The 11,128-nt window shown below is 67.1% G+C and overlaps 1 protein-coding gene across 1 annotated transcript; it reads right to left on the reverse strand.

Annotated features, from left to right (window-relative positions):
* Positions 1 to 1,987: 1,987 nt before the first annotated feature.
* On the reverse strand, positions 1,988 to 3,111 carry LOC104297486 (protein S100-A11; the record flags this gene model as incomplete). Its single annotated transcript, XM_054179340.1, has 2 exons — positions 1,988 to 2,140; positions 2,962 to 3,111. Coding segments are annotated over 2 exons (303 nt in total), but the record flags the coding sequence as incomplete, so codon positions are not given.
* Between the last annotated feature and the right edge of the window lie 8,017 nt (positions 3,112 to 11,128).

Genomic DNA, 11,128 nt, shown 5'->3' on the forward strand with positions numbered 1-11,128 from the left:
TGGGGCCAGCCCTGCCTGGGGGCTGCCCTGCCTGGGGCCAGCCCTGCCTGGGGCCAGCCCTGCCTGGGGCCAGCCCTGCTGCCTCCCCAAGGGCCAGGAGAGCAACTCAGGCTCCCAGTGCTGCTGGGGGGTTGGTGGTGTTGTGTTGTGCCCTCCAACCAATCAACTTCCCCTCAATAAAGGCCTCTGCCCACCCTGCTACCCCTCCCTTGGGGCTCACTTTGGCTCTTGCTGGAGGCAGGGGAGGTTCCCTTCCCTCTTTTCACCTCCCCCTCCCCTCTCTGGCCCCCTGGAGCCACCAAGCTTGGAGAGCTTTGAGGTTTTGCCAGGCCCTGGAGGCTGCAGAGCTTGCAGCCCTTCCTCCTGGGCCTGCTCATTGCTGGTGGTTAATTGCTGCCACTGCTCCCCCCCCTCCTCCTGGCTCTGCCTTTGCCTGCTGGAGCCTTCAGTCTCTCTCACACCTTGCCTGGAGCCTTTACTCCTTGCCCCTGGGGGACTGAAGAGGCTGCAGGATCTCCAGGGCTTGCAGAGATGTCCTCACATCGAGCTGAGGAGCAGAGGGCAGGGCCTGGGAGCTTCTGCTTCTGCCTTGGAGCTCCTGCCTTGGTGCTGCCTTGGGGGTTCCTACCTTGGAGCTCCTGCTCCTGCCTGGGGCTCCTGCCCTGGAGCTCTTGCCCCTGTCTGGAGCTCCTGCTCCTGCCCTGGAGCTCCTGGTGCTGCCTGGGGCTCCTGCCCTGGAGCTCCTGGTGCTGCCTGGGGCTCCTGCCTTGGAGCTCCTGCTCCTGCCTGGGGCTCCTGCCCTGGAGCTCCTGCTCCTGCCTGGGATTCCTGCCTTGGAGCTCCTGCTCCTGCCTTGGAGCTCCTGCCCCTGCCTGGGGCTCCTGCCTTGGAGCTCCTGCCCCTGCCTGGGGCTCCTGCCTTGGAGCTCCTGCTCCTGCCTTGGAGCTCCTGCCCCTGTCTGGAGCTCCTGCCCTGGAGCTCTTGCCCCTGTCTGGAGCTCCTGCTCCTGCCCTGGAGCTCTTGCTCCTGCCTGGGGCTCCTGCCCTGGAGCTCCTGCTCCTGCCTGGGGCTCCTGCCCTGGAGCTCTTGCCCCTGTCTGGAGCTCCTGCTCCTGTCTGGAGCTCCTGCTCCTGCCCTGGAGCTCCTGGTGCTGCCTGGGGCTCCTGCCTTGGAGCTCCTGCTCCTGCCTGGGGCTCCTGCCCTGGAGCTCCTGCTCCTGCCTGGGGCTCCTGCCCTGGAGCTCTTGCCCCTGTCTGGAGCTCCTGCTCCTGTCTGGAGCTCCTGCTCCTGCCCTGGAGCTCCTGGTGCTGCCTGGGGCTCCTGCCTTGGAGCTCCTGCTCCTGCCTGGGGCTCCTGCCTTGGAGCTCCTGCTCCTGCCTGGGGCTCCTGCCCTGGAGCTCTTGCCCCTGTCTGGAGCTCCTGCTCCTGTCTGGAGCTCCTGCTCCTGCCCTGGAGCTCCTGGTGCTGCCTGGGGCTCCTGCCTTGGAGCTCCTGCTCCTGCCTGGGGCTCCTGCCCTGGAGCTCCTGCTCCTGCCTGGGGCTCCTGCCTTGGAGCTCCTGCTCCTGTCTGGAGCTCCTGCTCCTGCCTTGGAGCTCCTGGTGCTGCCTGGGGCTCCTGCCCTGGAGCTCCTGGTGCTGCCTGGGGCTCCTGCCTTGGAGCTCCTGCTCCTGTCTGGGGCTCCTGCTTCTGCCCTGGAGCTCCTGCTCCTGCCTGGGGCTCCTGCCCTGGAGCTCCTGGTCCTGCCTTGGAGCTCCTGCCCTGGAGCTCCTCCCCCTGCCCTGGAGCTTGAGCTCCTGCCTCCTCCTTGTCCCCATCGGAGCATTTCCTTCCCTCCCGCTGGGCTTTGGAACCTTTATTCACCGCACACGAAGGAGGGAGGGGGAAGTGCCCGGCCCGGGGGCACCGCTGCCAGCCGCGGGTCCAGGCGGGCTCGGGGGGCTGGAGGGCAGCTGGGGGCAGGGCCAGGCTCAGGGGGCAGGGCCAGGCTCAGGGGGCAGGGCTGCTGACCAGCAGGCTGTTGTGGCAGGCCACTGCTATGCCCCCGATGAGGTTGAGGAACTCCTGGAAGTCCAGCTGCCCGTCGCTGTTCAGGTCCAGCTTCTTCATCATCCTGTCCACCACAGCTGGGTCCTTCTGGTTCTGGGGGAGAGGGAAAGACCACAGAGGTCCTCTGCTGTGAGGCCAAGCTGGGGGAGTTCAGCCTGGAGAGGAAGAGAAGGCTCCAAGGGGAGACCTTCTGGAGAGCTCCCAGGGCTGAGCAGAGAGCTGGGGACAGAGGGTGGAGCAGGGCAGGAGCAGGGGAGATGGTTTGGAAGTGCCAGAGGGGAGCTGGGGGGTGAGGGGCTGAGCCCTGGGGCTGGTGCCCAGCAGCCCAGGGGCAGGGAGGGGATTGTGCCCCCCTGGAGCTCTGCTGAGAGCCCTGCAGGGCTGGGGGCAGCTCTGGAGGCCTCAGCACAGGCAGGGCCCTGGGGGAGAGGGGCAGAGGAGGCCACAGCAGGGCTGGGGGCAGGGCTGGAAGCTCTCTGCTGGGAGGCTCCAGGCTGGCAGAGTTCAGCCTGGAGGAGAGAAGGCTGCAGGGGAGACCTCCTGGAGAGCTCCCAGGGCTGAGCAGAGCTGGGGACAGAGGTTGGAGCAGGGCAGGCCCAGGGGAGATGGTTTGGAAGTGCCAGAGGGGAGAGGGAGAGGGCAGAGGAGGAGCAATTGGTGCTGCTGAGGCTGGGCAGAGCCTGGCCCAGGCTGCCCAGGGGGGGTTGGGAGCTGCCCCCAGGGCTGTCCCCAGCCCAGCTCAGCTTGGGGCTATCCCTGGGTGAGCTCTGGGGGTCTCCAAGCCCAACCTGTCCATGATGCTCTGACTCTGGTGGCACTGAGCTCCTCCACTCCCCCACCCCAGGGTGCTGAGGGGGGCACAGCCTCGAAGTGCTGCCCCGTGGGAGGCGACTTTGGAGCTGGAGCTGGCTCACCTTGGTGAAAGCAGCCAGCTCAGTGTTCATGAAGGCCAGGAACTCCCTCTTGGACAGGGTGCAGCTGTTCCCATCCCTCCCTGCGTAGCGCTGGAAGACGGCCAGGAGGGACTCGATGCAGCGCTCGGTCTCGGTGGGCTGCAGGGAGCAAAGGCAGCAGCTGCGGAGCCCTGCAGGGGGCGCTGGCCCCGGCCGAGGGAGAGCCTGGCCCCGGGGTGAGGGAGAGCCTAGGGCTGGGTGAGGGAGAGCCTGGCCCCGGGGTGAGGAAGAGCCTGGCCCCGGGGTGAGGGAGAGCCTGGCCCCAGGGTGAGGGAGAGCCTGGCCCCGGGGTGAGGGAGAGCCTAGGGCTGGGTGAGGAAGAGCCTGGCCCCGAGGTGAGGGAGAGCCCAGGGCTGGGTGAGGGAGAGCCTGGCCCCGGGGTGAGGGAGAGCCTAGGGCTGGGTGAGGGAGAGCCTGGCCCCGGGGTGAGGGAGAGCCTAGGGCTGGGTGAGGGAGAGCCTGGCCCCGAGGTGAGGGAGAGCCTGGCCCCGGGGTGAAGACTCTGCCCCTGCCTGACCATCCTGCCCCTGGCTGAAGAAAAGTCTGCCCCTGCCTGCCCACCCTGGCTCTGCCCACCCTGCCCCTGCCTGCCCACCCTGGCTCTGCCCACCCTGCCCCTGCCTGCCCACCCTGGCTCTGCCCACCCTGCCCCTGGCTGCCCACCTTGGCTCTGCCCACCCTGCCCCTGCCTGCTCACCCTGGCTCTGCCCACCCTGCCCCTGGCTGCTCACCCTGGCTCTGCCCACCCTGCCCCTGCCTGCCCACCTTGGCTCTGCCCACCCTGCCCCTGCCTGCCCACCCTGGCTCTGCCCACCCTGCCCCTGCCTGCCCACCTTGGCTCTGCCCACCCTGCCCCTGCCTGCTCACCCTGGCTCTGCCCACCCTCCCCTGCCTGCTCACCCTTCCCACCCTGCCCCTGCCCACCCTGCCCCTGCCCACCCTGCCCCTTCCCCCACCCCCCAGTCTCTGCAGGAGGGTTGGGCTGCTGGGGGCCTCCTGCCCCCGGAGTCTGCCCTGCCCAACCTGTCGAGCTGCATTTTTCCCTGCCCTGTGCCTCTTCCCCTGCCTCGGCAGGGCAGGGCTGGGCTGCAGGCAGCCGCCCAAGGAGGGCTGGGGAGCGGCCGACGGAAAATGCCCCCCGGGGAGCTTTGGGCTCCCGCGGCGGAGTCTCCTGCGCCGCAGCAGCCTGCTGCCTGGGTCCCTGCCTTCCTGGCAGGAGAAGTCCTTTCCCCTCCCCCTTTTCCTCCCCTTGCCCTGCCCGGACGGAGCAGAAACTCTGAGTCAGGAGGGAAAAATGCGGAGCTGGCTGCTCCCAGGCAGCTGGGGCTGGCCCGGGGTGGGGGGAAAGGGGGAGAGGGCTGGGGGGTGGGGGGGATGTGAGGCTCCTTCAGGACAGGGTTTAGTGGCCACGGTGGTCTCGGCTGGCCGCTGGGTGCCGATGATCTCAGAGGTCCTTTCCAGCCCAACCCATTCTGAGCTTCCTTCCCCTGCCCACAGCTGGGAGGAGTCTTCCTCTCCCTGCCCGGCCTCGGCCTCCGGAGGCCTCCTGGCCACATCCTGCCCTGCCCCAGGCTCGCTGCAGCCCGGCTGGATGCGACAGGAGCTGCTCCTCGCCGGGAGGGGGTCCTTGGTACCCCCTGCCCTGCTGCTGGGGGGGATGGGGGCTGGGTGAGAACAGAGCTGCGGCCCTGAGTCTGGGGGGGGGGGGGGTGGAAAGGAGGGGTGGGGATGGTAGAGAACGACACAAATGGCTGCCCCTGGTCCCCTGCATCTGCAGGGAGCCTCTGCCCCTGCCCAGGCCCCCTCCCCGCTGCAGATTCAGCTCCAATTCCTGTGCCACAGGGCGGCTCAGCAGCAGCTCTTGGGGCAGAAGATCCTCTGCCTCCTGTGCCCCCCCTGCCCCTTCTCCTCCCTCTCTTGCCCCTTCTCCTCCCCCCCTTGCCCCTTCTTCTGCCCCCTTTGCCCCTTCTCCTCCCCCCCTTGCCCCTTCTTCTGCCCCCTTTGCCCCTTCTCCTTCCTCTCTTGCCCCTTCTCCTCCCTCTCTTGCCACTTCTCCTCCCCCCCTTGCCCCTTCTCCTTCCTCCCTTGCCCCTTCTCCTTCCTCTCTTGCCCCTTCTCTTCCCCTTGCCCCTTTCTTCTCCCCTCCTTGCCCCTTCTCCTTCCTCTCTTGCCCCTTCTCCTCCCCTTCTTGCCCCTTTCTTCTCACCCCTTTGCCTCTTCTCCTTCCTCTCTTGCCCCTTCTTGTCCTTCTCTTGCCCCTTCTTCTGCCCCCCTGCCCCTTCCCCTCCTCCCCCTTGCCCCTTCTCCTTCCTCTCTTGCTCCTGTCTTGCCCCTTCTCTCCCCCTGCCCCTTCCCCTCCCCCCCTTGCCCCTTCCTCTCCCCCCCGCCCCTTCCTCGCCCCTCCTTTGCCCCTTCCTCTCCCGTCTGGGTGCCCGCGGCGGCTCGCAGCTCGCTCACCATGGCTGGGCGCTGGGCTGGGCGCTGGGCAGTGTCCCGGGCAGGGCCTGGCAGCGATGTGGCAGCCTGGCAGGAGCTGAGTTCCTTGTGAGCCTCCCCGCAAAGCCACCGCCCTCGGAGCCAGCGCCCAGCCCTGACTCAGCCCCGGGGCTGCCTCAGCCTCTAACGGCAGATCAGGACCCGCCCGAGGTCCCCAAAGCTCCCGGCCCCTCCTCTCCCCCTGGCCCCTTTCCCCTCCCCGATGATTTTCCCTTCTCTCCGATCCTTTCCAGCTCTGTTTTCTCCTCCTGGGCTCTCTGCTCTCCCTTCAGCGCTTTGCCACTGCTCCCTTCCCGGCTCCTCTGCCTCCGGAGCGGAGGAGGCTCAGGGGGAGACCTCCTGGCTCCCCGCAGCTCCCAGAGAGGAGGCTGGAGCCGGGCCGGGGCTCAGGCTCCTCTCCCAGGGACCCAGCGAGAGGGAATCCCAGGGAGGGGAAGGGCTGGCTCCGGGCTCCTCCTGGCCACAGGGAGGCACCGCAGGAGGTCTCTTGCTGCTCTCGGCGTGGCCGCAGCCCAGGCTCTGGCTCCGGCTGCAGACAGCTCCATCTGTGCTGCCATATGTTTGTCACCGAGCCGCTGCCGCCGCCGCAGGGGACGCGGCTGAGAGCATCCCCCCCGCCGCCCCCGGCCCGGGACCGACCTTCCCCGCCCGGGTCAGGCCTTCCCAGCCCCCTCTGGCACCAGGGCAGGGAGAAGCCCCTTAAGGGCTGTCCCCTGGGAGGCTCTCGGCCCGGCCCCGGGAGCAGGCGGCAGGCTCCGGCTGCGCTCAAGAGCAGGACGCAGATGGTGCTGGGGTTGTCCTGGCTTCCCCCTGCTGCCTTCTTGCAGCCTTGCAGCTCCATCTGCTGCCCAGGGGGCTCCAACTCTTCTTGCTCGAGGGCCAGAAAAGGGGAATTCAAACCTGGATTTCTGCTCCTGGAGGTCTCCATCTCCAGGGCTCTGAGCATCTTCCCTGCCCTGCTGCTGCCCAAGCAGCCAGGAGGGGAGAGAGCCCCAGGGGCAGAGGCAGCTGGGGGCATGGGGCCAGGGAGATGTGCAGCTGGGTGGCCCTTGGCCTGCTGGTCCTCCCCATGACAGCAGAGCACATCCACAGCTTCCTGGGGATGCAGGCTTTGGACCACAGCATGGGTGAGCTGGGATGGAAGCCTCTGGAATTAGCCTCAGCAGGAGGAAGGGAGGCTGAGAGAGGTTCTGTGGGCTCCTAGCTGGGCAGCAGGGAGGGTCTGGAGAGGTTCTCAGCAGCAGGGCTGAGTGAAGTGCCTGGGAGGTGGAGCATCAGAGGTGGTGGAGCCATACCAAAGCCACCTGTGAAGCTCTTGTGGCAGAGGGCTGGGACTGGAGCATCTCCAGAGGTCCCTTCCCCCCTCCCTCCCCCTCTGTGAGCTGAGCTGGGCCACCCTCCCCCTCTGTGAGCTGAGCTGGGCCACCCTCCCCCTCTGAGCTGAGCTGGGCCACCCTCCCCCTCTGTGAGCTGAGCTGGGCCACCCTCCCACCAGGCTGAGGCCCTTGTAGAAGTCACAGATGCATGGAATGGGTTGGGTTGGACCTTCAAGAGCATCCAGCTCCAGCCCCCTGCCCTGCCCTGCCCAGGGACACCTCCCTCCAGCCCAGGCTGCTCAGGGCCTCACCCAGCCTGGCCCTGAGCACCTCCAGGGCAGGAGGCAGCCACAGCCTCCCTGGGCAGCCTGTGCCAGGCTCTCCCCAGCCTCCCTGGGAGGCATTTCTTCCCCAGCTCCAGTCTCTCCTTCAGCTTCAACCCCTTGCCCCTCACCCTGCCCCTGCAAGCCCTTGTCCCAGCTGGGGGTGAGGAGGGAGGAGGAAGGGCAGCAGGGGGGGGGAGGAGGGAGGGCAGCAGGGGGGGGGAGGAGGGAGGGCAGCAGGGGAGGGGGAGGAGGGAGGATGGTGGAGGAGGGCAGCGGGGGGGGAGGAGGGAGGAGGAGGGCAGCAGGGGGGGGGGAGGAGGGAGGAGGAGGGCAGCAGGGGGGGGAGGAGGGAGGAGGAGGGCAGCAGGGGGGGGGAGGAGGGAGGAGGAGGGCAGCAGGGGGTGAGGATGGAGGAGGAGGGCAGCAGGGGGGTGAGGATGGAGGAGGAGGGCAGCAGGGGGGAGGGAGGATGAAGGAGGAGGGCAGCAGGGGGGGGTGAGGAGGGAGGAGGAGGGCAGCAGGGGGGGAGGAGGGAGGAGGAGGGCAGCAGGGGGGGGAGGAGGGAGGAGGAGGGCAGCGGGGGGGGAGGAGGGAGGAGGAGGGCAGCAGGGGGGGGAGGAGGGAGGAGGAGGGCAGCAGGGGGGGGGGAGGATGGAGGAGGAGGGCAGCAGGGGGGTGAGGATGGAGGAGGAGAGCAGCAGGGGGGTGAGGATGGAGGAGGAGGGCAGCAGGGGGGGTGAGGATGGAGGAGGAGGGCAGCAGGGGGGGGAGGATGGAGGAGGAGGGCAGCAGGGGGGGGAGGATGGAGGAGGAGGGCAGCAGGGGGTGAGGATGGAGGAGGAGGGCAGCAGGGGGGGGAGGATGGAGGAGGAGGGCAGCAGGGGGGTGAGGATGGAGGAGGAGGGCAGCAGGGGGGGGAGGATGGAGGAGGAGGGCAGCAGGGGGGGTGAGGATGGAGGAGGAGGGCAGCAGGGGGGGGGAGGATGGAGGAGGAGGGCAGCAGGGGGGGGGAGGATGGAGGAGGAGGGCAGCAGGGGGGGGAGGATGGAGGAGGAGGGCAGCAGGGGAGGGGGAGGAGGGAGGATGGAGGAGGAGGGCAGCAGGGGGGGGAGGAGGGAGGAGGAGGGCAGCAGGGGGGGTGAGGATGGAGGAGGAGGGCAGCAGTGGTGCAGGCAATCAGCAATTTATTCTGACTTTTTCTTTTCCATGCAATGCAGCAGCAGAAGAAAGAGGAAATCCCAAACCCCCTTCCACCCCCCACCCACCCCCCCCCAGCACCCTGCAGCAGCCTCAGCCTCGGTGGAGCAGCAGCCTGGGAGCCTGCTCAGCTGGGAAGGGAGCAGGAAAGTGTCGACTGAAGGCTTTGGGGCTGTTTGGTTGGGTTTGTGGTGGGTTGGTTGGTTTGTCCTTCCCCAGCCTTGAGGTTCTTCAGCCCTCAGAAGGGGCAGGAGGGAGCTGCTGGAGCTTTTCCTTCGTGTTTCTGGTCAGGAGGCTTGGAGAGCTGCGGGGGTGGTGAGCTGCAGCTTGTGCCACAGGGGAGAAGAGAGGACACCAAGGACACAGAGAGAGAGAGAGAGACCCAAGGAATCCAATCAGAGCTGCAAGGTGACTAAATACTGCGTGCAGGTGGCCAAGGAGTGGTGCAGGGAGGCAGAAGCTGCAGATCCCGAGGCAGAGCCTCTCTGCTGAGGGTTTGGTACCTGGAGGTAACTCCCACAGCCGCTGGACAGCACCTCCCAGCCCCCCCATGAACCCTTTTGTGTGCCCTGGTGACAGCCCGCGGTGAAAGCAGGGAGCAGAAGTGCTCCTAAGGTGAAAGCAGAGAGCAGAAGAGATCCTCCAAGGGGCTCGGGGAAGCTCTGCCGGCTCCAGGGGCAGGACCTCTCCTCAAGAAGCTTTGGCTGCGTCCTTGGTCGCACGGCTCGGTGCCTCCTGCGGGGTGCCGGAGGGGCCCTGGCTCAGCTTGGTGCCCGGCCGGGGCTCCTCCTCCCGCTGAGCATCGCTGTCTGCCCGGGGGCTCCTCCTGCCGCTCTCCTGCGCTGCCTGCTTGCTCCTCTCGGCCGGAGGAAGCTCAGCACCCTCCCGGCCGCGGCCGGCTCCGTCCCGCCGCGCCGGCTGAGCTCGGCTCTCGTCGGCAGCTCTCCGGCCCTGCTCGCCGGCTTCCCGTGGCCCTGCAGCCTGGGGCGGAGGTGGGCAGCCCTTGGCCTCCCTGTCCTCACGCTCCCTCTCCCTGGCAGCCTTCGATCCATCTCCCTGGGGCTGCTGCTTCTCCTCTGCGCTGGGCACCTTGGGGCGCTGACTGTCCCTCCGGTCCTCCTTGGTCTTCGCCCGGCCAGGGTCACCCTTAACAGCGCCCAGCTCGGCGGCAGAGGCCCGGGGAGCCCCTTCCTTCACCCCTCTGTCGGTTCTCTCCTGCGGCCCTTCGAGATCCTCTGGGTTCTGCCGGGAGCTGGCAGCCGGGAGGTCCTCTGGCTCCTCTGTTTCTCCCTCATCCCTTTGGGGCTGTGGCTCCGGGGGGTGGTCGGCATCGCAGGGAGCTGCTGGTGGCTTGGCTGACACCTGGCACTTCTTCACGTAGAGAGGCTGCTCCGGGTCGTGGGGGTGGTGGCAAACGATCTCGTAGGTGGTGGCTTCAGGATCATTCACGTTCTGGATGACGTGGACCAGGTAGGCAACGGTCTGAGGGACGCAGGGCTGGGGCAGGACCTTCACCTCCGGCTGCACGTCAGGCTCGGCGGGGATGTAACGGACCCGCAGGTCGCTGATGGGTGCCTGCTCCCCCGGCAGGGAGAGGTCCCTGGTGTCCACATCCACGGTTTGGTAGAGGCTCCTCTCACGTCGTCGTTCTCCTTCCTCACGGATCCGGCTGCTGTCCGCCTCGGGTGCTTCTTCCCCGCGGAGAAGCCTGCGGCTCCTCTGCCCCTCCTCTGCTGGGGGCTCAGCGGCAGGGACCTCAGACACTTCACGTCGTAACTCAGCTGCCTGACGGCGCTGGACGAGGTCAACCTCCTGCTCTTCCTCGATGATCTGGAGCCTGCTGCTCTCACGGGAGTCCCTCTGGATGGTCCTGGATCGTGGCTCTTCTCTTTCACTTCTCTCTCGTCTTTGGCTCTCAGCAATCACCAGCTCCCCATCCCGGTCGATTCTCCTCTCCCGCACAGGCTCTGATCTCTCTCGGTCCACTCTGATCCTTCTCTCCTCCTCTAGATCTTCCCGGACACGGGCACGCTCCCTCCTTTCCACGACATCATCTGGCTCCAACTCTCTGTATTCCTGTTGTATCTTGACATCAGCTTCAGCTGCTGCTCTCTCAGCCTCTCGTCTCCTCTCGTACCTCTCTGACTCTTGTTGCCTCCTTTTACCATCTTCAGGCTCCCTTCTGTCTCTCTGGACGGCCCTGGATCGTTGCTCTTCCCTCTCCTGTGTCTCCCGGATGCGGCGTTCGTAGCCCTCCAGGTCCAGCTCCCGTTGCCTGTCGATTCTCCTCTCCCGCACAGGCTCTGATCTCTCTCGGTCCACTCTGATCCTCCTCTCCTCCTCTAGATCTTCCCGGACACGGGCACGGTCTCTCCTTTCCACAGCCTCCTCAACTGGCTCCAGCTGCTGGGTCTCGCGATAGATTTTGACATCAGCTTCAGCTGCTGCTCTCTCAGCCTCTCGTCTCCTCTCGTACCTCTCTGACTCTCGTTGCCTCCTTTCACCATCTTCAGGCTCCCTTCTGTCTCCCTGGACGGTCCTGGATCGTTGCTCTTCCCTTTCTCGCCTCTCTCGGACCTGGCGCTCGTAGCCCTCCAGGACCAGCTCCCCTTCCCTGTCTATTCTCCTCTCCCGCACAGGCTCTGATCTCTCTCGGTCCACTCTGATCCTCCTCTCCTCCTCCAGACCTTCCCGGACACGGGCACGGTCTCTCCTTTCCACGACCTCCTCAACTGGCTCCAGCTGCCGGGATTCACGGTGGATCCTCACATCAGCTTCAGCTGCTGCCCTCTC

The sequence above is a fragment of the Dryobates pubescens genome, unplaced genomic scaffold, assembly GCF_014839835.1.
Source record: "Dryobates pubescens isolate bDryPub1 unplaced genomic scaffold, bDryPub1.pri scaffold_127_arrow_ctg1, whole genome shotgun sequence".
Classification (NCBI taxonomy): Eukaryota; Metazoa; Chordata; class Aves; order Piciformes; family Picidae; genus Dryobates; species Dryobates pubescens.